General features: G+C 37.6%; 2 protein-coding genes across 3 annotated transcripts in view; both read left to right on the forward strand.

The window, feature by feature from the left end:
* The first annotated feature begins 295 nt into the window (after window positions 1-295).
* On the forward strand, window positions 296-16,415 carry LOC143246137 (uncharacterized). Its single transcript, XM_076492349.1, has 3 exons — window positions 296-506; window positions 6,481-6,764; window positions 16,147-16,415. Exons 1-3 carry the CDS (start codon window positions 363-365, stop codon window positions 16,364-16,366), a joined length of 648 nt encoding a protein of 215 aa, XP_076348464.1. The 5' UTR covers window positions 296-362; the 3' UTR covers window positions 16,367-16,415.
* A 4,046-nt stretch (window positions 16,416-20,461) lies between these two features.
* Window positions 20,462-26,541, forward strand: part of LOC143247498 (fatty acid hydroxylase domain-containing protein 2-like) — a 29,489-nt gene continuing 23,409 nt past the window's right edge. The window contains exon 1 of one of the 2 annotated variants that reach the window (XM_076495735.1): window positions 20,462-21,009. In XM_076495735.1, coding sequence (XP_076351850.1) covers window positions 20,999-21,009 — 11 coding nt within the window. In that variant the 5' untranslated portion in view covers window positions 20,462-20,998. The remainder of the gene's footprint in view (window positions 21,010-26,541) is intronic. The other variant, XM_076495736.1, reaches the window with a different exon arrangement.

Below are 26,541 nucleotides of genomic sequence, written 5' to 3' on the forward strand. Positions count from 1 at the left end.
CCTTAACGCGCTAGGCCATGCCAGGCCCTTTGTATGTAGCAATGGCACAAGTTGCATTCAGTCTTATTAATTTTGACCAATGTAAGCTTGGTGTTGATGATAAACATATCTTTGCTGTTATGTAAAAGATTTCGGATTAACTCGTTGTGTAAAATATTTAAGAAAGTTAGGGTTAATTTATCTTGTAGAATAAGTTGGTTGTTATGTATGTATAGCTGAAAGTGTTGTTCAATATTTAGAGCACCTTACGTGCATAAATAAACCAAATGTCTTTTTGTATGATACAGCTTTCCCCCAGAACACCAAACCCAATAAGCAGCCGTGTCCTCTTGGGAAGCTGGTGGTTGATTGTTGTAGTGGTGATGTCGGCTTACAGTGGGGTTCTAATCTCCACCTTGTCCATGTATGTCCAAGTTAATCCTATCAACTCGGTGAAAGATCTTCATAACCATCCGGAAATAAAAGCTGTTATGGAGAAAGGTGCAATTGAAGAATACATGTTACGTGTAAGTATAGGTATAACCACAGCTAATTCATGTTTCGCAAATATAAACAAATTTTAACACTTGTTTTTATGAGGGAATGAAAAATAAACACATTTAATGTTTTTCATGAGTTGTTTGAAATTACATCACATGTGGCATAAGTTGATTCAAATTACATCATATGTGACATAAGTTGTTTGAAATTACATCACATGTGGCATAAGTTGATTCAAATTACATCATATGTGACATAAGTTGTTTCAAATTACATCACATGTGGCATAAGTTGATTCAAATTACATCATATGTGACATAAGTTGTTTCAAATTACATCACATGTGGCATAAGTTTATTCAAATTACATCATATGTGACATAAGTTGTTTCAAATTACATCACATGTGGCATGAGTTGTTTCAAACTTCATTATTTGTGGTAGAAGTTAATTTAAGTCGTTTAGATTTTGGCACAAGTTGATTGAAGTACAAATAAACACTAAGATAAATTGATTCAAACTAACTCATACAGATAAACTTAGATACGAGTTTATCCAAGTTGTATCACAAACGTTATTTATTTTTTCTTTTGCGTGTGTTTATTCAAGTTGTGTTGTATATATATTTTATATGCAAATCAAATTTTGGTCAAAGTCATGTGTCTGCAACAAGTGAATTTTGATTAGTTCATAATTAATATTTGGTACGAGTTCAATGAAGTTAATTATTATCTAATTATTATTTATTTATTTTTACTAGATAGTAATTACTAACTACTTTATAAACCAGGCCCGGCATGGCCAAGCGCGTAAGGCGGGCGACTCGTAATCTGAGGGTCGCAGGTTCGCGCTTGAGTAGCGCCAAACATGCTCGCCCTCCCAGCCGTGGGGGCGTTATTATGTGACGGTCAATCCGACTATTCGTTGGTACAAGAGTAGCTCAAAAGTTGGCGGTGGGTGGTGATGACTAGCTGCATTCCCTCTAATCTTACACTGCAAAATTAGGGACGGCTAAGGTTTCTCCTCCTGGTTGGGGATTGTGCAGTGGGCTAACAGTCTACTCACTTAAAAAACCAGCCTGTTAATGAATCCGCAAGTGATTGCGGCCCTATGTTCCTTCATGGAATCGAGAGGCACCTATAAATAATAATAATAACTTTATAAACCACGTTCAAGCTGCTAACTTACCACCATCTTCAGGTTAATCCCAAGAAATAGTGGATTCTATGTTATCTGATTGAAAGACTGATGTAACATTAATTTTTCCGAGGTCTTTTTTGTTATAACTTAAATAAATAAACAATTATCATGCTTTCATGAGTTAAACAAGCCTTGAAAAACTCTTTGTTATGTTGAACGAGTGTGTCATCAGTTGATGGACGTAAGAAGCTTCCTTCATCTTTCTCTTTTCTCGTGTATAATTCATATCCCATTATTTTAACATTATTTAATACTTTATAGCCACTGGATCTTTAAGTTGTTTGATGTGTGCTAATTGCGATCGTCTCATGTTTTGGCTTCTAAATTCCTGAATATCTTTTTTTTTATTTATACTGTGGTATGTGCTAACTGCCATCATCTCATGTTTTGGCTTATGAATACCTGAATATATTTCTTATTTATACTGTGATATGTGCTAACTGCTATCATCTCATGTTTTGGCTTCTGAATACCTGAATATATTTCTTATTTATACTGTGGTATGTGCTAACTGCCATCATCTCATGTTTTGGCTTCTGAATACCTGAATATATTTCTTATTTATACTGTGGTATGTGCTAACTGCCATCATCTCATGTCTTGGCTTATGAATACCTGAATATATTTCTTATTTATACTGTGATATGTGCTAACTGCTATCATCTCATGTTTTGGCTTATGAATACCTGAATATGTTTCTTATTTATACTGTGGTATGTGCTAACTGCCATCATCTCATGTTTTGGCTTATGAATACCTGAATATATTTCTTATTTATACTGTGGTATGTGCTAACTGCCATCATCTCATGTTTTGGCTTATGAATACCTGAATATATTTCTTATTTATACTGTGATATGTGCTAACTGCTATCATCTCATGTTTTGGCTTATGAATTCCCGAATATCTTTTTTTATTTATACTGTGGTATGTGCTAACTGCCATCACCTTATGTTTTGGCTTATGAATTCCCGAATATCTTTTTTTATTTATACTGTGTTATGTGCTAACTGCCATCATCTCATGTTTTGGCTTATGAATTCCCGAATATCTTTTTTTATTTATACTGTGGTATGTGCTAACTGCCATCACCTTATGTTTTGGCTTCTGAATTCCCGAATATCTTTTTTTATTTATACTGTGGTATGTGCTAACTGCCATCATCTCATGTTTTGGCTTATGAATTCCCGAATATCTTTTTTTATTTATGCTGTGGTATGTGCTAACTGCTATCATCTCATGTTTTGGCTTATGAATTCCCGAATATCTTTTTTTATTTATACTGTGGTATGTGCTAACTGCCATCATCTCATGTTTTGGCTTATGAATACCTGAATATATTTCTTATTTATACTGTGATATGTGCTAACTGCTATCATCTCATGTTTTGGCTTATGAATACCTGAATATGTTTCTTATTTATACTGTGATATGTGCTAACTGCCATCATCTCACGTCAACACTGTTGCTCTTTGTTCAGATGGTTTATTTTGGTTGTTTGGGGCAAAACAACATGGCTATCTGCGCCAAATAACCGGTATAAACATAAGAATAAAATGTAAAACGTTTTAACAAGATAAAACGGAACAAGTTAAACGCTACACAATGCACAACAATCTAACAAAAATCTCACATTGACGTTAAAAGGTCAATGGCCTGTAAAAAGTTAAAAACCCAATCAAATTGGATAGTATCACCATCATGAATGACAAAGTCCAACGTCAGGGGTAAACCTGTAGAAAGAACATGTTTAAAGGTGGCGCTGCTCACAGTCGTAATGACGGCAAGACAGTAAAATGTGCACTATTCTGAACTGATTGTCACGTAGGTCACACACTGGTGGATCAATTTCACACGAAAGAAAATGAGTTAACAACTGTGATCAAGGACAACTTCTTCATTCTGATCCTTACAGTAGGTTTAATCTGGAAACCTTGTTGTGAATCTTACCTTCTCAAATCGGCTGTGAAATGGCTCGAAGTCATGCTCCGATCACAGGACCATACTTCATAAACGGAACATGTAGGATCGTGATAATGCCAGAGTAGACGAACTTAGCTGCAGTGTTAGCGAGCTTGTTTCCGCAAATACCGACGAGAACATCGTGAGAATAGTATAATTACTGTACTGTTACCTTCCATGTGATCTAGAGCTATAGAAATGGCATACAACTTGGCAATGAACACCGAAACTGCAGAGGGGATCCTGCAACTAACCACCGAGCCACGAAAAGTCATGTCCTGCAACTAACCACCGAGCCATGAAAAATCATGGCAAAACCCACAGAGGCATCTGATTTGAAACCATCCAAAAAAAATCGAGGACAGAATAATGGTTTGGACGATGGTCAGTAAAGATAAGATGGTAATTCCAACTGGAATTATCTGCTTCCTTCAGGTGATCAAAAGAAAGGTCAGAGGTGGGGATAGTAATGAGTCATGATAATTGGAGGCTTCAACGTTATCCAATGGAAGATCCAAGTTATGGAAGAAAGACACGACCCCAAGTGGGATATTGTGGAGGGATCGAACTTTTGAACCATATTGTAAAGAAAGTTGCAAATGGCAGAGGTGAAGAGGAGGCTAATGGGACTTAGGGTACAGACTCTGTGCTAGTGAAATGTGAAAGGCCTCAGAGGGTTAACAGGGTCAAACAACTTCAAGGTGTGGTACACCATCTACCAGTCTTAACCTCTATTCGCCAGTCTCAGATAAGAAATAAAGAGTAGCAATAGATATAGAATTAGAAATAAAAATTAGGAGAGCGAGGTATGGGTGCTGAAGCCCACAACGCCCCACATCTATGTCACCCTTCACTGCCTGCAGACAGTTGTGGGAAGGTGACTCCTAAGTAAAGAATTAATTGAAAGAATAAAAAATAAAATAATAAGGAAATAAGGTACTACCATTTGGGGGTAAAGTAAGATGAAAACTTACCTCTTGATTTTAGCATTCCAGCCCCCAATATGTTGAAAGGGCACTAACTGACAGCACAGCAACCGAACTATACCAGCATGAAGTGTTCCATCCAGCTGTCCAAACAAACGAGTATAGCTCCCAACCACCAGGTTTACTATCATGCTAAAAACAAGCCTTTATATGCGGCAAGATGTAAAGCATAAAGTAGTGCCAATTTGTTAGATGACTTTATTCTTAGCTAAAAATAGTTATTAGAAATTTTAAGTAAAATTTTTCTAATTTTATTACTTTATATTTATTTAATACGTTCTTGTATTTGTTACAGAATAGTTTAATAATTTTATTTAAAGTTTCTTTATTAAATCCATTAACTGTTGTTAAGTCTCGTGTTATTATATCAACATTATTAATAAAATATTGTAATTTGTTACAAATTTTACAATATCTGAATAACTGCTAAGTTATAATGCTTATAACAGAAGGGTATGGTACATATTTATTTTCACTGAAATATGTACTTTGAATGGTATATATTAATACGGCAAACAGCACATTTTATTATGCACATTAAAGACGACGCATTTCGCTCAGTCCAGAGATCATCAAGCTGGCTTGGACACAATAAGTGCAGCGGTGATCTGATATACTATTAGTTGATTAAACACACATTCGGAACGTCTGCAAGCCTTACTTTTTATACGGAACACACATTCAACTGGCTGAGGAGTCAGTGGATTAACTATATCTGTTGCAACTTCTTTCTGATGTTCTTATAGGAGTTAGTTAAAATGTTTTATCTATATTAACTGTAGAGTTAGACTTGAGATCTGTGTAATGACCACTATCAACCAAAATATGGTATCTTTGTCCATAATTCCAGTAATATTACCTTTGTCTGGTGGTAGAATACTTACAGTGAGGGTTATAATTTATGATTTTCTAATTATTTTTTTTACTCTTTTGGTTGGCTGTTTTCTAAGGTTATACAGAAGGTATTTTGTTATGTGTTAGTGTATACTGTAATTACATACTTAGTGTACTTTATTTAGGTTTTCCTACTGGTTGTGTACTTAAGTTTATTACTGTACGTTTAGGGTTTTGAAAACTGATGAGAGATTTTAGTTTCTTAAGTGAATTTCCTACGTGTATGTATTGGTATGATGTTTAAATAGCTCTACGTATCTCAAAAGAGTCGCTTATATTTGTTGTATTATCTGCATTTTGATACAGGTCGTTGTTTGCCTCATGTTTATATATACAGTGATATTCGACTCTATCTTGGGTAACGATTTTATTAAGTTTTTCAGTTAATATTCATGATACTGCGAATTTATAGATAAAGAAAATGTAAGGTTTTCAGAAGCTATTTTATGCTGTTTACAATATTTATGTGGGAAAGTTAGACTGTTTTACAGTTAAGATTTCTGGTGGGATCATTCTTAGGTGCAGAAAGTTTTAACGGGAAAAGGCATTATTATTTCGAATCAATCTATTTAATTTTGATTTAAAATAATAAGTTTTTTGACAGTCACAACTTTCTGTACTTGACAATAACCGAAACTTTGTACCTGTTTTAAAAAGTTGTCTTCCTTACTGTAGAAGCTGTAACTCCTACCAAAATAATAAATCATTGTCGTGGTTTTTAGCCTGAACGATTATTGAAGTCAATTTGTTTTTTACTACATAGTAATTACGAATCGGTAAATCGGGTTACGAATGTTGGTAAGAGTGAATTCGTGTTTTAAGACGCATATAATTTTTGTACACGTGATTCAAGTTACATCATGTTGCAAACTTCGTAACGAGTACAATGAAGTTTGTAACACTCCAACATTCTCTTCCGTTCGTTTGTCAATGAATTGGTAATATTGTTTTCTGTCTAGATTTCTCCAATCCAAGAAGAACGAGATTTAATTAATCAGCTTGATAAGACAGGAAGATTAGTTACCTTTGACAAACTCATCAGCGACACCGTGTTGGATGACGTCGAGGCTGGAAAGGCCGCCATCTTGTCGGATAATATAAGGATTTACAACATTTTGTCTACGAGATACGCTGAAAAGAAGTTCTGTAATTATCATATCACGAAGGCTTTTCTATCATTTGCCTATTGCTTAGCACTTAGGAAAGATACACCAGTTGTCTTCATGGAATCGTTGAATGAAAGGTGTGTTTGAATGGTTTACATAACTTGACTTTATATGATAGATTCAAAATAAAAACACCTAAATGATTTTTAAACATTTAACAAATTTTGAATATTATGGAGAAGAGAGTAACATTTATTATTGTTCATAGGTTCTTCAAAAGTTTAACATTAACATTAAACTCAGTTCTGACTTATTAAAATACGGTCAGAAAAACTGAACGTATTTTATGAGAATCAGTCATCATAGTTTCAATTAGTACTACATCAGTTTGTATACAACAGTGCATAAGTACCAGCCAGACTTCCCAGTGAAGATCACTTGAAAGTTAGCACTTGTTTTGAAGTTTGTTTGTTTTGGAATTTCCAGCACAGCTACACGAGGATTATCTGCGCTAGCCATCCCTCATTTAGCAGTTTAGGACTAGATTGGTTGGTTGGTTGGTTGGTTGGTTTAGTGTTTAATGGCACAAAGCAGCTCGGCTATCTGTGCCAAACATACGGTAAAAAGGTAAAATTAAAGTAAATTTAGTAAAATTCATAAAAGAAAACGAAGGTAAAACAAAACAAAGTTTAAAAAAACATAAAGAGCATAAAACCAATGTCTACATCTAGTCTACAACGTTAAGAGAAAAACTACACTAATAGAAGTCGTAAAGGACTTTTTGTAGTTTTTGTAGCATAATTGTAATTATCATAACCCGCCAGGAAGACTAAGACGTAAGTACAAAACCTACCGTCAGTTACCTGAAGTTGGCCTTTCCAGTCGTAATTTCAAGTTATCATAACACTGTCTCCAATAACACTGTCTAACGTTATGGACAAATCTTGGGACAGAACACGTTTACAATGGTGCCATCGTTGAGAGTAAAAACGAAGGCAAGAAAGTAAAATGTGGCTTTTTGTAATCCGAGTGTTACACAGACTACACATTGGTGCATCAGTTCCAGGTAAAAGAAAACAATGAGTTAAAAAACTGTGACCAATGCGTAGTCTAGTTAGAACAACTTCCTCTTTCCGATCCTTACAGTAGGAAGACGGCCAAAGTCCAATATAGGGTTTTATTTGGAACAACTTGTTTTCGCATTGCTCACTTCAAGTCGACTGCCAACTGACACGGAGTCGAGCCTTGAATATAGAACCATAGTCCATGTATGCAACAGGCACAGTGGTGATAGTGCCAGAGCAGAGCTCGTTCCCGCGAATACAAAAGTGGCCCGGTATCCAAAAAAAACTGGATAGAAATAAATGCTAAAGAGAAATGGGCCAGCCAGTTTTGGTTATTCGTGAGAACAGAGTGTGAACTAACGTGAAGCGATTCCAGGGCAGTAGAGAACTAAGCGAGTCAGTATAAATAGTGCAGTTTGAGTATTGCTTAGCTTCTATGTGATCCAGAGCAAGAGAAATGGTGTACAGTTCAGCAGTGAACACAGAAGCTGTAGAGGGGATTCTGTGTGCAACCACCGAACTGCAATAAACCATGGTAGAGCCCACAGAGTCACCTGATTTTGCATCATCTGTATAAATAGGAATGAAAAGATTGTTTGAAAGATGTTCAGTAAATAAAAGATGGTACTTCCAGTTGGGAGTATCTGCTTTTCTGAGATGACTTAAAGAAAGGTCACATTTGGGGACTGCAATAAGCCATGGTGGGATGGGCTGACCAGTGGATACAGCAATGTTATTCAAGGACAGACCCAATTTATCCATCTGCGCCTGGATACAAAGCTAAAAGGAGCAATGGCAGACTGTCTGGTTTGAAAACGTATGGCTCCCCCCGAGGAAGGAAAACACAACCCCAGGTGGGATGCTTTGGCAAGGAACGAAGTTTCGAAGCATACAGTAAAGACAGTTGCAAACGGCGGAGGTGCAAAGAAGGTTCATGAGACTCGATGTATAAGCTCTAAATTGGGGAAGTGCAGAAAGCCCCAGTGCAGAGTCAAAGTCCTTGATGATGAATAGGGTCCAGCATCTTTAAGGCTGAGGGTCTGGCAGAGCCATAGACCAGTGATCCATTGCAAAGTTTCAATCGAATAAGAGCACGATATATCTTTATCATAGTGCATCGATCTGCTCCCCAAGTGGTGGTAGAAAGGACATGGAGGATGTTCAGTGCTCTTGCACATTTGACCTGTAGCTGCTTGATGTGTGGTATAAAGGTCAGCTTAGGTCAAAGATAAGCCCCGAGAACTTAGTCTCAGAGACCACAGGCAGCACAACTTCACCGATACAGAGTTTAGGATCAGGGTGAACACCCCATTGGCGGCAGAAGTGCATGCAAACGGTTTTAGAGAGAGAAAAGGTAAAGCCGTTTGCTATGGTTCACTTCAGTAAACGACTGAGGGAATTTTGTAGCTGCCGCTCAATATACCTTATGTTCGACGACTGACGTGAGATGTGAAAGTCGTCGACATAAAGCCAATTTGCAACAGTGAGAGGGAGTTTTTCAGTGATGGCATTATTTTTTATGCTGAAAAGTGGGACACTCAGAACACAGCCCTGAGGGACTCCAAGTTCCTGTAGAAAAGAACGGGAAAGTGTTGAACCCACACGAACTTGGAATCTTCTGACCATTAAAATTTTTTATTAAAAAATGGGTAAATGGCCACGTAACCCATATATATGGAAGTCTCGCAACATGCCATACCTCCATTTTGTGTCATAACCCTTCTCAATGTCAAAGAATATTGATACAAGATGTTGTCGTTTGAGAAAGGCTTCTCTGATCGACGTTTCAAGTTGAATCAGGTGTTCCATTGTGGAGTGCTGTCATCGGAATCCATACTGGGTAGGCGAGAGGAGGTTGTTTGATTCGAGGAACCAAACAAGACGAGCATTAACCATCCTTTCTAAGGTCTTACAGAGACAGCTCGTCAAAGCAATTGGACGGAAGTTTGAAGGAACCTTGGGATCCTTCCCAGACTAAAAGAAAGGTAGGACAATAGCCTGGCACAAGGGCATCAGGAAAAAAATTTTACTGGCAGATCTGGTGAAAACAATTAGAAAAATAGCAACAGAAGCAGGAGATAGATGGCGCAGCATGTCATAGTGTACATCATCAGGTACAACTGATGTACTGCCAGACCAATGAAGGGCTAGTTTGAGTTTCACCAGTGTAAAGGGACAATTATAATCATAGAGAGAATCAGCTTGAAAGGAAAGAGGAGATCACTCTGCCCGAGTCTTGATGGCTAAGAAGGTGGAGGAAGAAGCAGAAGTGCTAGATACCCGGCAGAAGCTTTCACCTAGAGTATTGGCGATGCTCTGGGTATCAGCTACTTCCTGGTCATCAGAGAGTAAGATCGAGAGGAGGACAGAATTATATTGCCCACTGACTTTTCGAATCTTGTCTCATACGACTTTGGAACTGGGAGTAGAAGATACGCCTGTTGTGAATTTAATCCAAGATTCCTTCTGGCTTTGACGTTTTACCCACAGAGCTGGAAAGCGATGCGGTTCAAAAGTGGGAATGTTTTTGGAAAGTATCCCAGGCTCGTTTTTGAACCTTTCGTGCCACGTGGCAGGCAGGATTCCACCGCGGACACGGATATAGTGGAAAACGTATCGAGGTTTTAGGAATACATTGAGCAGCTGCTTGTATAGCACAGTCCGTTACTGCTGCCACACCGTCGTCTATTGATGGCTTACAGACGAGGACAGGATCAAGTTCTGCGAGAGCAGTGAAAGATGGCCAGTTTGCCTGAGCCAGCTTCCACCGGGGCACGCGGGTCGGGTGGCATCGACCACGGCCAGTTTCTCTCAAAAGTATAACAAAATGATCACTGCCTCGTAGATTATTGTCAACCCTCCATGAAAAATGGGAAAATAGTAAAGAGGAGCAAATTGGGAGATCAATAGCAGTAAAGGACTGACTAGGTGCATGAAAATAAGTATAAGAACCAGTACTGAAAAGAAATAGGTTGTGATCTGAGAGCATACACTCTACAGAGCGACCCTTCCTATCAATAACAGCACTTCCTGAGAAGGGATGATGTCCATTAAAGTCCCCCAGGATTAAAAAGGGAGATGGCAACTGTTCAGTGAGAGCATCAAAGTCTGATTGATCATATGTCTCTCCAGGCGACAGGAATAGAGAACAAACAGTGATGGTATGGCCCAAGGAAACACGGATGGCTATGGCCTCCAAGGGTGTGTTGAGTGGTAAAGACAGGGTGGGCATATGCTGATCAACCAACAGTGCTTCCCCTCCATGCTCTCGTCTATCATGCAGCCTGCCATTTCTGTACAAAGAAAACTGTCGAAAGGTGACTGTATCGGCAGGTTTCAGAAATGTTTCCTGTAAGGAAAGTAATATAGGATGGTAGGAAGCAATCGATGTTTTGATGCCATCCAGATTAGAAGGTAAACCTCGACAGTTCCATTGTATCAAGATGGCCATTTTTAATGACGGGTAGGCGAAGTGGCTGGAGAACCCTTCTGTTTACAACCACGTCTTTTTTCCTTACTATCCTTATTCGGAGGAGGTCCATCGACCTCCACGGATCCTGCCGTGGGTCGATTGAGCAGGTCTTTGCTTTTGGAAGAGGATTCCAGTGAATGAGGACGCGAACGAATGATTGTTTTGCATCTTGAGGTGGGAGAAGAAGATGTATCCGAGGAAATACCTGTACCCCGGATTCAAAGGATGTGGATCATGGGGTTTGTTGGAATGTATGTAAGGGATAGAGATGAGTTTTTGACGTTGATTCATCAACTTTTTAACCATGAAGGTCAAACGGCTTTTCATTTGTTTTGAGAACGATTTTTTGGAGGCACAGAGAGATTTGTCTGCACTCCCACTGCAGTTCTGGAACGAAATGCAGCAGCATACGTCCGAGATGAGGTGGTAGACAGCAATTTTCGAGCCTCAGGATAAGTAATGTTATGAATCGTTTTCAAACGGCGCACCTCTTTTTCTTCCAACCATTTAGGGCAAGAACGAAAGTAGGATGGGTGAGATCCATTGCAATTGACGCAATGAGGTCTGCTTCACACTCATAGGCATCATGGTCCTTGCCACCACAACGAACAACGTCAGGGAACCACGACATGACGTCTTTGAGTGACCGAACCTTTGACACTGGAAACATCGGAGAGAGTTTGAAATGTAGGGCCGTACTCTGCAATTAAGATAATCTGCCTTGATGGTGGCAGGTGGACGTGGTGATGTAAATGTCAGAACGAGAATATTGGTTTGTCATCATAATTCCATCTTTGCAAGTGGAGATAAACCTCACTGCAGAAACTCCCTTGAGTGGAGAAACCAACGAGAATCTCTGACTCTGGGATGTTCTTCAAATCCCTCTCAACAATAACTTCTCATGATGAATTCAAAGTAGCATAAGGTGTAACCTCAATAGGTATATCCCCAATTGCCTTTGAATTGAAGAGGAGCTCATTGTGTTGAGATGTGGATGTTTCCACCAATATGCCACCAGATCGAAGCTTCTTTACTGACTTTGGAGAGCCAGCAAGTCCCTCTAGTCCCTTCTGAATACAAAAAGGGGACATTTGCTCTCAAGGTTTGTCTGAAAGAGAATGTAGGATAAAAAAATGGGGTACAACAGGTAGTACAGATGTTAAAGATTTCTGCTTAGAAACTTCAAGACATGGTCACATTTCTGTGGACTGTTTTTTCACTATTTTATTTAAATTTTTATTTGGAGGATCCATAATAAAAAGGGAAATTTCGGTGCCCACTGACCCCACCCATCATGGAACCCTACGAGGGGACGCACTACAATGTCAAACAAGGACACTGCAGCAATGCCAGGGTTTCGTGAACACTATACCTAAATACCAGCATCAGATACAATGTCCACAACACCTGTTGAGAACTTCCAACACTGGTACTTGGTTGACCCTAGTCCAAGTGGACCAGCCGATTGACCCAAGGGGGGCCACCCCAAGGCCGCCCGTCTACAGGAATTCAAAGCCAAAATGGTGTGTTAGGGTTGGACCCCTCAACCACCAGGATTTTCTCCTCCTCTTCACGGATCGACACGCACGGCAAACACGTGGGTGGATGTTTATATCCCAGAGAAGGTAAAATGAAAGAACAGAACCTTCCCTGGGAGGTTCCCTCACCACGTACAGGATTCCACACCGAGGGGATTAGGACTCCAGGATAGGCAGCTAGTCATCATCACCTATTGCCCACTCTTGGGCTACTTTTTTACCAAGGAATAGTGGGATTGACCGTCACATTATGACGCCCCCATGGCTTAAAGGGCGAGCATACTTGATGTGACGGGGATTCGAACCGTAGATTGCTGGGCCAGTTAACACCTACTTTGATGACAACAATACGATTGCTATTATGTATGCCTCGTAGGTTTAAAAAAATTGGGGTGAATAATTTCCTACACTTAGATACAGAAGAAAATATAAACAGAATAGAGATCCCATAAACGTGAATAAGTTTAATTACAACGTGAATTGTTTATATGTTTTACATCCCTTTATAAGAAACATTTTTTTTTCCAGCTTAGTGCGCGAATCTAAATAAACGGATTGGTAACTTGCGCAGAACCGTCACTAATTTTGGCCTAATGAACTAGAAAGAAGGAAACTAGTCATCAGCACTTATCACCAACTTCTCAGCTATCCTTATTTGACCGAAAAGTTGGATCTGAACGTCACTCTTATAGCGCACACACGGCCGCGAAGTTAAGAAGAGGTTTATCCGGCAAAGGGACGCGAAAGGAAATGGTCGTATTCACGGTCTGGATCTTTAAACAGTAAACCACGTTCTACCCAAAAGGAAACACAGGAGCCTTAAAAGATGACACTTCTATGCACTTTTAACTATTGTCTTCCACAAGTTTTGTTTTAACGTTCTTAACAAAAATAGGCCCGGCATGGCCAGGTGGGTTAAGGCATTCGACTCGTAATCCGAGGGTCGCGGGTTCGAATTCCGGTTCCACCAAACATGTTCGCCCTTTCAGCCGTGGGGGCGTTATAATGTTACAGCCAATCCCACTATTCGTTGGTAAAAGAGTAGCCCAAGAGTTGGCGGTGGGGTGATGACTATCTGTCTTCCCTCTAGTCTTACACTGCTAAATTAGGAATGCCTAGATAGCCCTCGAAGAGCTTTGCGCGAAATTCAAAAGACAAACAAGCAAACAAAACAAACAAACTTAACAAAAATAGATCTATCTTCTTCATATCAAGGAAATTTGCAAGTGGGTTAAAACCCAAAACATACACAGGCGTAGAAGTTTAAATTTATTCCTAGCAGAGTTAATTTTAGTTGTGAAGTTTCTAAAAAATGGGTAATCTTTCTAGTTTTTAAATGCCAATAGTTAGAAACTCCCAAAATAACGTGCATGTGTATGGTTTAGTGTTGAAGTTAGAATGACTTGAATTGGAGTTGACGACAGTTATCGTGCTTATTTGTATGGAGTTTTCACACACAGCCACAGGTCGTTCCTCCTTTTCTGGCCTGGCATTACTAAGTAATTAGGGTCACCGGCTCAAATCCCCGTCACATCAAACATGCTTGCTCTTTCAGCCATGCAGACATTATAATGTTACGGTCAATCACACTATTCGTTACTAAAAAGAGTAGTTGAAGAGTTGGCGGTGGGTTTTGTCGACTAGCTGCCTTACCTCTAATCTATAATTGTTAAGTTAGGAACGGTTAGCGTAGAAAGTCCTCTTGTGGTTTCGCGCGAAATTCAAAATCAGAACAGCTCAAATTTTCTTCTGATAGATGATGGAAATCAGATGTCTCTTAACGTTTGTGAAAATGTTTTCTTTGTATTTTATGAGGGATTCAAGAACTTACTTGGACAGTTTAGGTTAATTTGTCACAAATTCTGTGAGGAGTTCAAAAATATCGCATATATACGTCCTCCGGTGAGAAAGCGGTATGTTTACGGACTTACAACGCTAAAATCCCTGGTTCAGTTCCTCAAGGCGGACTCAACAGATAGCTTAATGTGGCCCTGCTCTAAAATAAACATAGAGACATATACAGATATGGCTGAGAAATGTCTTATCGTTATGAAATACATCACATTTGATTTCAATGGTAGTAAAAGGGACGTAATCTGTTACTTTAATGTTTATTTGTTTTTAAATTTCGCGCAAATCTTCAAGAGAGCTATCTGCACTATCCGTCTTAAATTTAGCAGTGTAAGACTTGAGGGAAGGTAGCTAGTCATCACCACCCGTCGCCAACGCTTCGACTAGACTTTTAGTAACGAGTAGTGGGATTGACTATCACATTAACGGCCCCACGGCCAAAAGTGCGAACATGTTTGGTATGATAGGGATTCGAACCCGCGACCCTCAGGTTACGAGTCGAGCGGCTTAACCATCTGCCCATGCCAGGTCTATTGAAGTTTAAAAGAAAACTACACAATGGGTTATTTGTGCTATGCTTTTCACGGGTAAAGAAATCCGATTTCTAACATTGTAGACATACTGTAGACTCCGCAGACATACTGAGGAGTCCATTCTCCTCAAATTTATTTATTTATTTATATTACACATGGCTTACAAATCATCAAAAGTAGCAGTGTTCTGTTTTTTTGTCTACATAGTTTAAGTTGTAAAAAATAAATGGTATTGTTCTGTTTGTTATATAATACATAATTCAAATTATCAAGAATAGAACCGTTCTGCTTTCTTTGTCTCACATTTAGTTGAAACTGTCAAGGAAAATTTTTCTCTTGTTTTTAACACACTTTTAACCTGTGTTATTTTCCATATGTTTTATTTTCTGTCAAGCATTTGAAACCAAATATAAAAAAATAAATCGTTTAACAGTTCAAAAACGTGTGAAAGATTATTCCTTCGATAGATTGTTCAGGCAGAGTATACATGATGAAACTTTGTACAATGGATGACAACTGTCTGAAGACGAAAGGCGGAATATTTTCGAAACGTCGTCCTCTACACTTGCGTCTTCACAACAGACAGTTTCCGTCTATTCTAGGCCCGGCATGGCCAAGCTTGTTAAGGCGTGCGACTCGTAATCTGAGAGTCGCGGGTTCGCATCCCCGTCGCGCCAAACATGCTCGCCCTCTCGGCCGTGGGGGCGTTATAATGTGACAGTCAATCCCACTATTCGTTGATAAAAGAGTAGTCCAAGAGTTGGCAGTGGGTGGTGATGACTAGCTGCCTTCTCTCTATTATTACACTGCTAAAATAGGGACGGCTAGCACAGATAGCCCTCGAGTAGCTTTGTGCGAAATTCAAAAAACAAAGAAACAAAGAAAAAGCAAACCGTCCATTCTACAAAGTTTCACCGAAGATTATTCCTACATTAAAGTATATTAAAGTATATTACTTATCATATTTTATCTCCCCCCCATTTATAAAATATTGAAACAATTTTGAGTTTAAATGTTTTATTTAAAACAACAGAACTTATTGATATTTATATTTTTTAAAGAATTGCTGGCTTCACCGAGGCATTCCTCTTCAAACAAGGAATTTACCGCCAAATTTCAAACTTCACAAGGTGTTTCGAACAACAAAGAAGCGGTTTTTTGCCAATTAATTTATCGGATCTCAGCAGTATCTTTCTATTATTCTTCTACGGAAATGTTGTAGCTGGCGTTTTTCTCATTTTTGAATGTATTTTGTTTATGACACATCATCGTAGTAAGTAGAGTGTAAATTATTTTGAATCATATCTAAAACAGTATTGTCGAAGTTTAGTCTTTAGTAAATCGTGTAACTGAATCAAATATATAGATATTTATTATAAAGGAAAACACATTATTAATAAGTCTTGTGAGTGAAATTTGGAAATCATGTACTAGTCTTTCTAGCCACGATTTATTGTATTCGTGGTAATATTGAAAGATGTTCCTTCTTAAAGTTTAAAAAAAATATTTAAAATATCTCGTTTTATAAAGTTGAAAGTTCGTGACTGAATAATAGTTCTTCGATTCGAGCTCGGCATTATCGAACAAAATAACATCTTAACTTAGTAATTTTTATTGGACACAAATGTCAGAAAATTTTGATTTGTGTAAACGAATGAAGACTGGCTGAAGTTAGTTTTCATGCAATAGAAATAAGGTTATTAAAGATATTATTCAAATTACATTTCACAAAACAGTATACAAGGTGACTACAAAAAACATTTCGAAGCTCTGCAAGTCACATTTTATCGTATGACAAGAGAAGACGAAATTGTACGGGGGGTGTTAAGAACACAAAGAGGACACAATTGTCACATGTTATCAGAAACATCGCTGTGGTTTTTTTAGCATGCTTCTCACGTGTATAAACGAGTCTCTGTCGATTTTAGTGTGGCGAATTCAATCGAGAAACAATGTCTCTGATGCCAAATGTTTATTGACTTAATTCTGAATGAACGACAGTTTTGTAAGACAACGAGAAATAGAATTCAGTATTTGGCTTAAGTTGTATATACATGCCAAAGTGTCCAAAAGATATGAAGTTATATAACTGAAACTGAAGAAGTAAAATGATTGAAGTGTACTTTATTTTTGCTCGACCTTTCTTAATAAAGATGACCCACAAAACTCGCCATTATTATATAGTTTTCAAGTGTGTTTTATTTTTTGTTCTGTTACTACTGAAAGTCATCAAGGGAATATTATATGTGTATTGCCAATATTACAAGCTCTGGAGCCAATATAATAAGTTTTAGAAGTTTAAAAATGCACGAGAAGGCATAAGAGAGCATTAGTATTTTCTGAAAGATTTAAAACTTTACAGACTCAAGCTTTTAGTGTTCGAACACTTCTTTTATCAGATACTATGGGTAAAGTGAGAGTGTAAACTGTTAAAAACCGCACTGTGAAATGTGGGTCCGTGATTACCGTATTTTGCACCTCACAAGACGCTACATAGTGGAAGGCGCACCATATGTTTGGAAACACAATTCTAAGAAAAAATATCTGCGCTAGCCGTCCCTAACTTAGCAGTGTAAGACTAGACGAAAAGCAGCTAGTCATCACCACTCACCGCCAACTCCTGGACTATTTTAGCAACGAACAGTGGGATTGACCGTCACATTATAACGCCCCCATGGCTGAAAGGTAGAGCATGTTTGGTGGGACGGGGATTCGAACCCGCGACCCTCAGATTACGAGTCGAACGTCTTAACCCACCTGGCCATGGCGGGCCTTTTCATGAGGAATTGTGTAGTGTTATTTTAGAATGGTTTCATTTAATTTGGTCTACCTGTTGCCACGAGGAATCTGTGACGAACGATATATACTTATGAAAAACAAAGTAACCCAAACAAATAGTTTTATTTATGCACCTGTCTCCAGTAAGAAACTATGTAAAAATATCCCAAAAATTATATATTCATTTAGCAGTAAGAAATAAGCGTAAATATGATACACCTTTTTTATCTACCGCTTAACACAAAGAAACATTGACAGATAAGTCTTGAGATTAAGGTTTGCTTATGACATCTGCCACTACAGTAAGTGCAGAGGTTGAATATGTTATTTTAAAACAGTTTCGGAACATCACCATATTGTTACAGTCCATATTTTCACGTCTGGTTATACTCCATCTGACGACTAAGCACCTTGACAATAGCCCTACAGCTTAGTTTCCATTGCAAAAGGTTCCATCGTAATGTTGTCATGCCCATATAATAGTAATCCTCTATGTATGCTTTCCATAATTGTCTAGTGTACGAGGAAGTTGGATTCTCACTGCACATTTTAACAGTCAGATTGTGCAGAAATACATATGCAGTGGGTCCGACAGTTGACGACTAGGAGGTGTCTTTGTGTGTTTTGTGTGTTTTTCTTATAGCAAAGCCACAAAGGGCTATCTGCTCAGCCCACCGAGGGGAATCGAACCGCTGATTTTAGCGTTGTAAATCTGGAGACATACCGCTGTACTAAAGGGGGGCAAAGTGTGACTAGGATGTTTAAGAGTTCAAATGAAATAGCATGAATATTCGTTTCGTTTTCTAGCTTGTTGACGTATTTAACGACTGGACGTAACTGTCGTGGAAATATATTTTCTCCACGTGATTTTTGTCGCTTTTCCAGACAGAAATCCTTTATTATGTGACTAAGAATTTTTTCCTGTTTTTGCCACTTGTACTTTGGTTCTTGGATTCTCAGGTGTTAGAAGGCGCTGCACTTTGCTTGTCATACCCGAGTTTCAAGTCTCTTTCTGGGTAGTCCTGGTAGCACTGCGGGTTGATCCATATACACAAAGTGCAAAGAATATCTTCGTCTTGAAATTTCTAAATCTACGATCTGAACAAATATTTATGATCTGATTAGCATATTCAAATTATTTTGACATGACGTACTGAACCTCTCTGTCGCCCTTGCAAATAAATTATTTTATATTAAATTGTTAATTTGGCGCAAGGAAAGATTAATAACAAATGTGATGTTGTTTTCCTTTAGAAGGTACCAGAAAATAGCCAGATGTATTTCTAATATTTATAATAAATAGTGATAAAAAACACCATAATACAAGCGCTTTCGAAAAGCAAATCTTTTTTTTTTTTTCAGGGGCAAAGAGGCTCTGTTTACTCCTGAGAAAGAATGGTCCACCTTTCGAAAATTCTCTGGTTATAGTGTTTTTATCATTTTATATTAAGATTTTTTTAACATTCCTGTTTTTCTGAAATCATTAGTTTTTGTAATATATTATTACTTAAATCAGCTGCTACCAGACATAAGGATAGGCCTCAAGCTCACACACGACATCTTCTGTGCTGCTGGAATAAGGAAATAACCTTTAAAGCTATAAGTTATGTTTTTATTCTTGTTGACACCTGACAGTCGATTTTATAATATAATTTTCCATTGCTTAGCTGACGTAAGTTTAGGAAGGATCATAGTTCACACATTAGTCTGTCGGTAACAGGTTTGTTTGTTTGAATTTCGCACAAAACTACTCGAGGGCTATCTGTGCTAGCCGTCCCTCATGTAGCAGTGTATACTAGAGGGAAGGCAGCTAGTCATCTCCAACCACCGCCAACTCTTGGACTACTCTTTTACCAACGAACAGTAGGATTGACCGTAACATTATAACGCCCCCATGGCTGAAAGGTCGAGCATGTTTGGTGGGACCGGGATTCGAACCCGCGATACTCAGATTACGAGTCGCACGCCTTAACACGCTTGGCCATGTTTGGTAATACGAAATATAAGATACGACTTAAAACGAATAATAGAATAATATAAAAAAAAACAGAAGATGATACCAGCTAACCCTTAAGAGGGACTTTCCTATAGACGGCTTGTATTAGACTCAACTCGTCATCACCTAATTAACCAATAAGCTATTTTCTTACAAGGTATCTTTGATTTTTGCACTGTTCACGTCCGTTTCCTATATCTTATTTCTATATCCTTATCCTTTACTCTGTACTTAGTAGGTAAAGTCACTCGTCATCATTACGATGAGGAACATGTCCTTATCGTCTCTTTCGTAAAACAAAGCGATCAACTAATTACGTTTTATATTAAACTAAATGAAGATGGATTAGTTGCTACTGTGTTTAAAACCAACTGTCATTTTTCCTACTGTTCAATGGTAAGCACGAGGTATTATAACTCTTAAATCAGGGATTCGATCCCTCTCTTTGTAGGTATCCCATTATGTAGACATTGCATTTAAAACAAAACAGACAGACATATGACTCTCAAGATGATTTGTTTGTTGCACGTGATGACTAGCTGCCCTCTCTCTAGTCTTACACTGCTAAATTAGGGACGGCTAGCGCAGATAGCCCTCGTGTAGCTTTGTGCGAAATTAAAAACAAACAAATAAACAAAACTTCAAAACACTTCTAGGCTGTGTATGTGAGCTATAAAGTGGCAACCAAATCCTATTATTTGTTAAATTGTCTCAGTAGTTGACGATGACTGAAGCTGTCAAATGCTGCTTTCCTTCTAGACGTCTTATTTGTTTATGACAGTTAATCCCAAGACTTGGCTGCGGGTAGCGATGACTAGCTGCCTTTCTTCTAGTCTATCACTGCTAAATTAAAGACAATTAATTGAGGCCCTCGTGTAGCTTTGCGCGAAATTCAATTTTTTTTTTCAAACTATATTCTTACATCCTTGCTGAACACAAAGGCAAGCAGTACCTTTAACTAATGCTAGGTGATATTCATGGTATAATTCTGTACTAGAGCCTAGTACCCGTATTTAATCTCTCTTAACTACAGCGACCAGGAAGCATTGTGTTTGGATCACGTGACTTCGCGTTACTCAAGCGTTTTGGTTGTAATTACACGCGCAGATCAGTTTGGAGTTAAAAGCTAAGAAGTCACGATGGATTACAAGTAAGTATTAAACGTTAACTTGTATTAAAATTATGTTATATTTAACATTAGACATCACGTCTATGGGAAATGTGCTATCTATTTATTTCGCAAATGTTCAAAGAATTGATGGATTTCGTCTCTGCTTGCTTTTATATCATTTTTGCCAAACAGAGCACGCAGTCCAAAACTATTATCTCTCGCTGATACAATAAGTAAATCTATCTACTTTATTTTGTTCAATGCTGATACAAGAATATGATTGTTATCTTAAACAACAAACGCGGTTTCTATAAATGGGAACATTATTATATTAATTTATTCTAATTAACAGACTTTACTATCAATATTTCTTTGTGGAGTCTTTTGTGGATATTAAACCTGAAATAATCTCTAATGAACTGTAACCAATACTACATTATTCTCAAGTAACTATAAATATGTGGTTCACGGCTATTATTGAGGAGGCGTGAACAATTAATTTATAAAACTATTTTGGTGTAAAATGAACCTATTGTAAGGATTCATCTGTAGAAATAAAACGGAAACTAGAGTGCTTCAACAACAGTTGTGGAATATCTTACTTCATAAACCCCATCGCTTCTGGTAACATGTATTCTAAAACATCTGTCTGTTACATGCGATTTTAGGTGTACAAACACGTTTGATGTCTTAAATTAAGAACTACAGACAAACATGTAGTTGCAGCTGTGTACTCGAAAAACGTGTTTCTGTACTTTACATACAGTTACTGGCTCACACTTTAAAAGGCATTAACTTAACTGAAACGTGTTGGTGGGCTAACTACATGAACTGCTGTAACCTAAAATAATGTTGTTTTCTCATCTCCGAATAACGTGCCTTCTGTAAATCTGCTCAACTAATTACAATACTGTAATTTTAATAAAATGTATTGTCATCGATACCTTAATTTTGAATATTTTAATCGTTTCTCAACCAATTAATTTATCGTTAACTGATTTGTAACCATACCTTTGTCGCCTGACATCTCAGAGACAAGTCTGCAAACTTTCAACGCTTAAAATCAGGTTTCAAAACTCGTGGTCGGCACAGCATGGAAAGCCCATTGTGTATTTCTGTGATTAAATACAAGGTGATAAACAAACTACGCGTTTAGATATTTAAAAATAATCTTAGAAACATAACTTTCAGATTTCGCTCTAAAGATACTAAGATAGTTACTGATCTATTAATAACATACAATTTTCAAATATTCAAGTAGTTTTCCTTTCTCAGGCGGCACGGTATGGCCAGGTGGGTCAAGGCGTTTGCCTCGCAATCTGAGGGTCGCTGCTTCGAATCCTCGTCCTACAAACAAACGAAACTCTTAACCCCATGTACGTTTCTTTATGTAAATAATTTGTTTTGGTGTTTCGTCAATTTTTAACACTTACTTTACAATACTCATTCTGGAACAAAAACGACAACAGCTCAGACTTTGAGGTGTTGGGAAACGTTGCAAGTTAAGAAAGTTTGTAATTTATTTGTAAATGAGTTGCCGCCGTCACACCAAACATGCTCGCCCTTTCAGCCGTGGGGGCGTTATAATGTTACGATCAATCTCACTATTTGTTGGTAAAAGAGTAGCCCAAAAATTTGCGGTGGGCGGTGATGACTAGCTGTCTTCCCTCTAGTTTTACAGTGTCAATATTATCTTAGCTTGAAGTTTAAAAACTTTTGAATAATATAAAGCATTGAGCAGCTATTTCTTGAATAATAGATTTATTTCTAACAATGTTTCGTTTATAGTTTGTTTGTTTTGGAATTTCGCACAAAGCTACTCGAGGGTTATCTGTGCTAGTCGTCCCTAATTTAGCAGTGTAAGACTAGAGGGAAGGCAGCTAGTCATCACCACCCACCGCCAACTCTTGGGCTACTCTTTTACCAACGGAAAGTGGGATTGACCGTCACATTATAACGCCCCCACGGCTGGGAGGGTGAGCATGTTTAGCGCGACGCGGGCGCGAACCCGCGACCCTCGGATTACGAGTCGCGCGCCTTACGCGCTTGGCCATGCCGGGCCGCGTTTCGTTTATAACAGTGAGACTTGATTACGCACGACACTGAAGGTACAAGTTCTTTTGTGTAAAGACGAAACGTTGTACAGAAATATACCTATTATCCAACAAATAGCTATTGCAAAACATTGTACTCTTCATAAGTTAAGTTATATAATAATAGTAATAATATTTTATTGAGTGTGTGTGTGTTCAAACTACATTTTACGAAGCTTAAAACGTATCTGCAGAAAATGTAAATGAAAAATTTCAAAATGAAATTAACTTAAAACTGATAACACAATACTCATAAAATACAATAATAATATCATAATAAAATGCATAATCAGATTGAATGTTTTTAATTGTAGATATTGGTTAAGAACATTATTGCTCTGTTTTAACCAGTTTTTATAAATATTCTATCATTACCATATATTTTAATGTCTATTAAATCTATTAATTATAAGTAGGCACCACTTAAAAAACGTATAAGGAAACTTTCGTCTGACATTAGCTTATGTTTAAAATTACGCCAAAGGGAAGGAAGTTAACGAAATACCTTCTTTTATTATTTACGAGATGAAGTATGCCTTTAGAATTATTGTTCTAAGTTTTGCAAGTACATTAATTTCTGCTACAATGTTCGAATACGCTGGTAACCGTCAAATTTCCGAAATGTAGCACACAATAGAGAATAGGCATCGAACTCGAATATCTGAGAAAAGAAGTAAACAAACACGAATAAAAAAAACACCCAATTAATATGTTGTACAACTGCTTCTCTTACTGTTCAGGCTACAGTAATTATATTTAATTGGATCTTGATGATTCTCATTTGCTACCAAAATTAAAAAACGAACAATAAAGGTACAGTATATTTATGCTTATGAAGGGCTGAAATTTATGATTATTTTAGGAATATTATAAATTAGTTTTCAAAGGGTGATTGATTGGTATTTTGAAGGTTTTTGGCGTAAAGCGATAGGGCTGTCTGCGCCAAACAATCAGTATAAGAACAAGAACTAAAATACTATAAAAAGTAAAAAGAAGTCAAATAAAGTCCGATAAAACTTAAATAAGAATTTAAAAAACAAATGGTCCCTAAAATATATATAGAAACAATGAAACTGGACAGAGTCATTGCAGCTAATAACAATGTCCAAGGGTTAGGGGTAACCCTTCCCTGCCCCCTCCCCAAACATATATAAAGGTGGTGTTGCCATTCACATTAGTTACAACAGCACGAAAACAAGACCTGGCTAATTGTAATTCGAGTGTCATAAAGGGCACACAGTGGAGAATCAGTACCATGTTAGAGAAAACGACGAGTGAAAGATTGTGGAGAATATACGTCCAAGACAAGATAACTTTTTCCTTTCGATCATTACAGAAACCGAACGTCCAAACAACAGCAATAGGTTTCATTTGGAAAAACCTGTAATGAAGTTGCTCACTCAAATCGACTGCCGATAGGATCATAGTTCAGATACGTAAAAGACGCAACTGTAATAGCACCAGATGCATGAACCTGGCCGTAATATTACCATGTTTGTTCCCTAGAATACTGACATGACTAAATATGCAGAAAAGCTGGATAGAAATGGATGACAGAGACAAAATGGACAGTTGTTTATGAATATATAAGAGAACAGGGTGAGAACTTACGTGACGCGATTCCAGGACCAGTAAAAGCTAAGAGACTTGTTTTAAATAGTAGCTTTTATGTCATCCAAGGCAAGTGAAATAGCATATAACTCGACAGTAAACATAGAAACTCTAGAGGATATCCTGTGATTAATCACTGAGTAACAACAAACCCACAGACTCACCTCATTTCGAACCATCTGTAAGAACAGGAACAAAAGTATTGTTTGAAAAATGCTCAGGAAAGATAATTTGTTTGTTTGTTTGTTTAGAATTAAGCACAAAACTTCACAATTGGCTATCTGTGCTCTGCCCACCACGGGTATCTAAACCCGGTTTTTGATGTGTAAGTCCGCAGACATACAACTGGTGGAGCCAAAGAAAGATAAAATGGTGCTTTCAACCAGATTGAAGGATCCCAAGTGGGTAATAAATTCTGGTTATCAGATTCAGTAACTTTATTCAATTACAGACCCACCTCAGCCAGCTGGAGGAGTGGCTGACTGTCCATTCTGAAAGTGCAAAGTCCACCAAGGAAGGAAGACAGTCCCAAGTGGTGAGGATTGAAGCTTGATAATATATTGCAGAAAACTTAGTGTACAGACGCGAGAATAGTGAAGTACAAAAAAGCACCTATGCAGAGCCGAAACTTCATATGGTGCATAGGATCCGACATCTTCAAGAAAGAGGCCCATAATCATACTTGGATCGTGTAAGGTCATGATACATCTTGAGCATGGAACACTTTTTCACTCCCCAAGATAAGGAAGAGAGAACTTGGAGGAGGTTCAATGCCCTTGTACACTTGACACAAAGCTGCTTAATCACGTTCCTACTGAGACCATTATGTTAAAATTGCTTTTGTGAATTGAAAAAAAAACAGTTAACAGAACTTATATGTTATTGGTTTTTCAGATTTTATATTTATACATACTACTTAACATTTAATTAGTTATACTAAGTTGAATTACTTAAAGAAGTTTGAAAAGAAAAATAAAAGTAGGCAAAATTCGTATTTTGTGGATGATAGAATGTCTTCAGAGATTTTAAAACAATCTACTGAAACATATTTTGTGGATGATAGAATGTCTTCAGAGATTTTAAAACAATTCTATTGTATTTTGTGGATGATAGAATGTCTCAAATCTGGAATGAATGCCCCAGAGATTTTAAAACAATCTATTGTGGCATACTGTCTTCAGAGATTTTAAAACAATCTGCTTCAGAGATTTTAAAACTTACAAACAGTAGAAACGAAGTTTCCATACACATGATGGGCACGTCACAGATAGCCCTTTGCGTAGCTGGATCAAATAGAAATATCTCAATCATATGTTATAAATACCATTTCTCAATGCAATTTTACAAGATATTAAAAATGATAATGCAAAACAAAACAAAAAACAACAACACACAAAATAAACCAAAAGTAACAGGCTTTATATTTCTTAAACTTCATGCATTTATGAAAGTTCTTGTGAAGTTTCAAACTATTTCGTCCACTAGTTCTATTGTTTGAACAAAACATTAAGACAATTGCATTGGCTATGCGGAATGTTATTAACTGATAGTAAACAGGTTAATGTGAGAAATGCAATTAAGCTTATATTCAAAGATAAGTTTCGAGAACTTTGTTTTAGCCACCATAGGCAAAACATCACTATCAAGATAGAAAGAATTCTGGATCAGGATACAAACCCTGCTAACAGAAAAAATAGATCCAAACAGTCTTAGAAGAAGCGAAAGTGAAACTGATTGCTCTGCCCCACCCTAACAAGAGAGTAAGAGCAGTCTATAGCTGTGTCTGAATAAATCTCATAGTTAACAACCGACAAAAAAATGTGGACGTCATTGACATAGAGACTGTTCAGCACAGTAGAAGAAGTTG

Source organism: Tachypleus tridentatus, chromosome 3 (assembly GCF_004210375.1).
Source record: "Tachypleus tridentatus isolate NWPU-2018 chromosome 3, ASM421037v1, whole genome shotgun sequence".
NCBI classification, from domain to species: domain Eukaryota; kingdom Metazoa; phylum Arthropoda; class Merostomata; order Xiphosura; family Limulidae; genus Tachypleus; species Tachypleus tridentatus.

Excerpts from the sequence above, each read along its gene's own strand:
- LOC143246137 (XM_076492349.1), top strand. The coding sequence starts at position 363 with ATGTCGGCTTACAGTGGGGTTCTAATCTCCACCTTGTCCATGTATGTC. Across the intron at positions 507-6,480 it reads TTGAAGAATACATGTTACGT|ATTTCTCCAATCCAAGAAGA; the intron begins GTAAGTATAGGT and ends TTTTCTGTCTAG. Across the intron at positions 6,765-16,146 it reads ATGGAATCGTTGAATGAAAG|AATTGCTGGCTTCACCGAGG; the intron begins GTGTGTTTGAAT and ends TATTTTTTAAAG.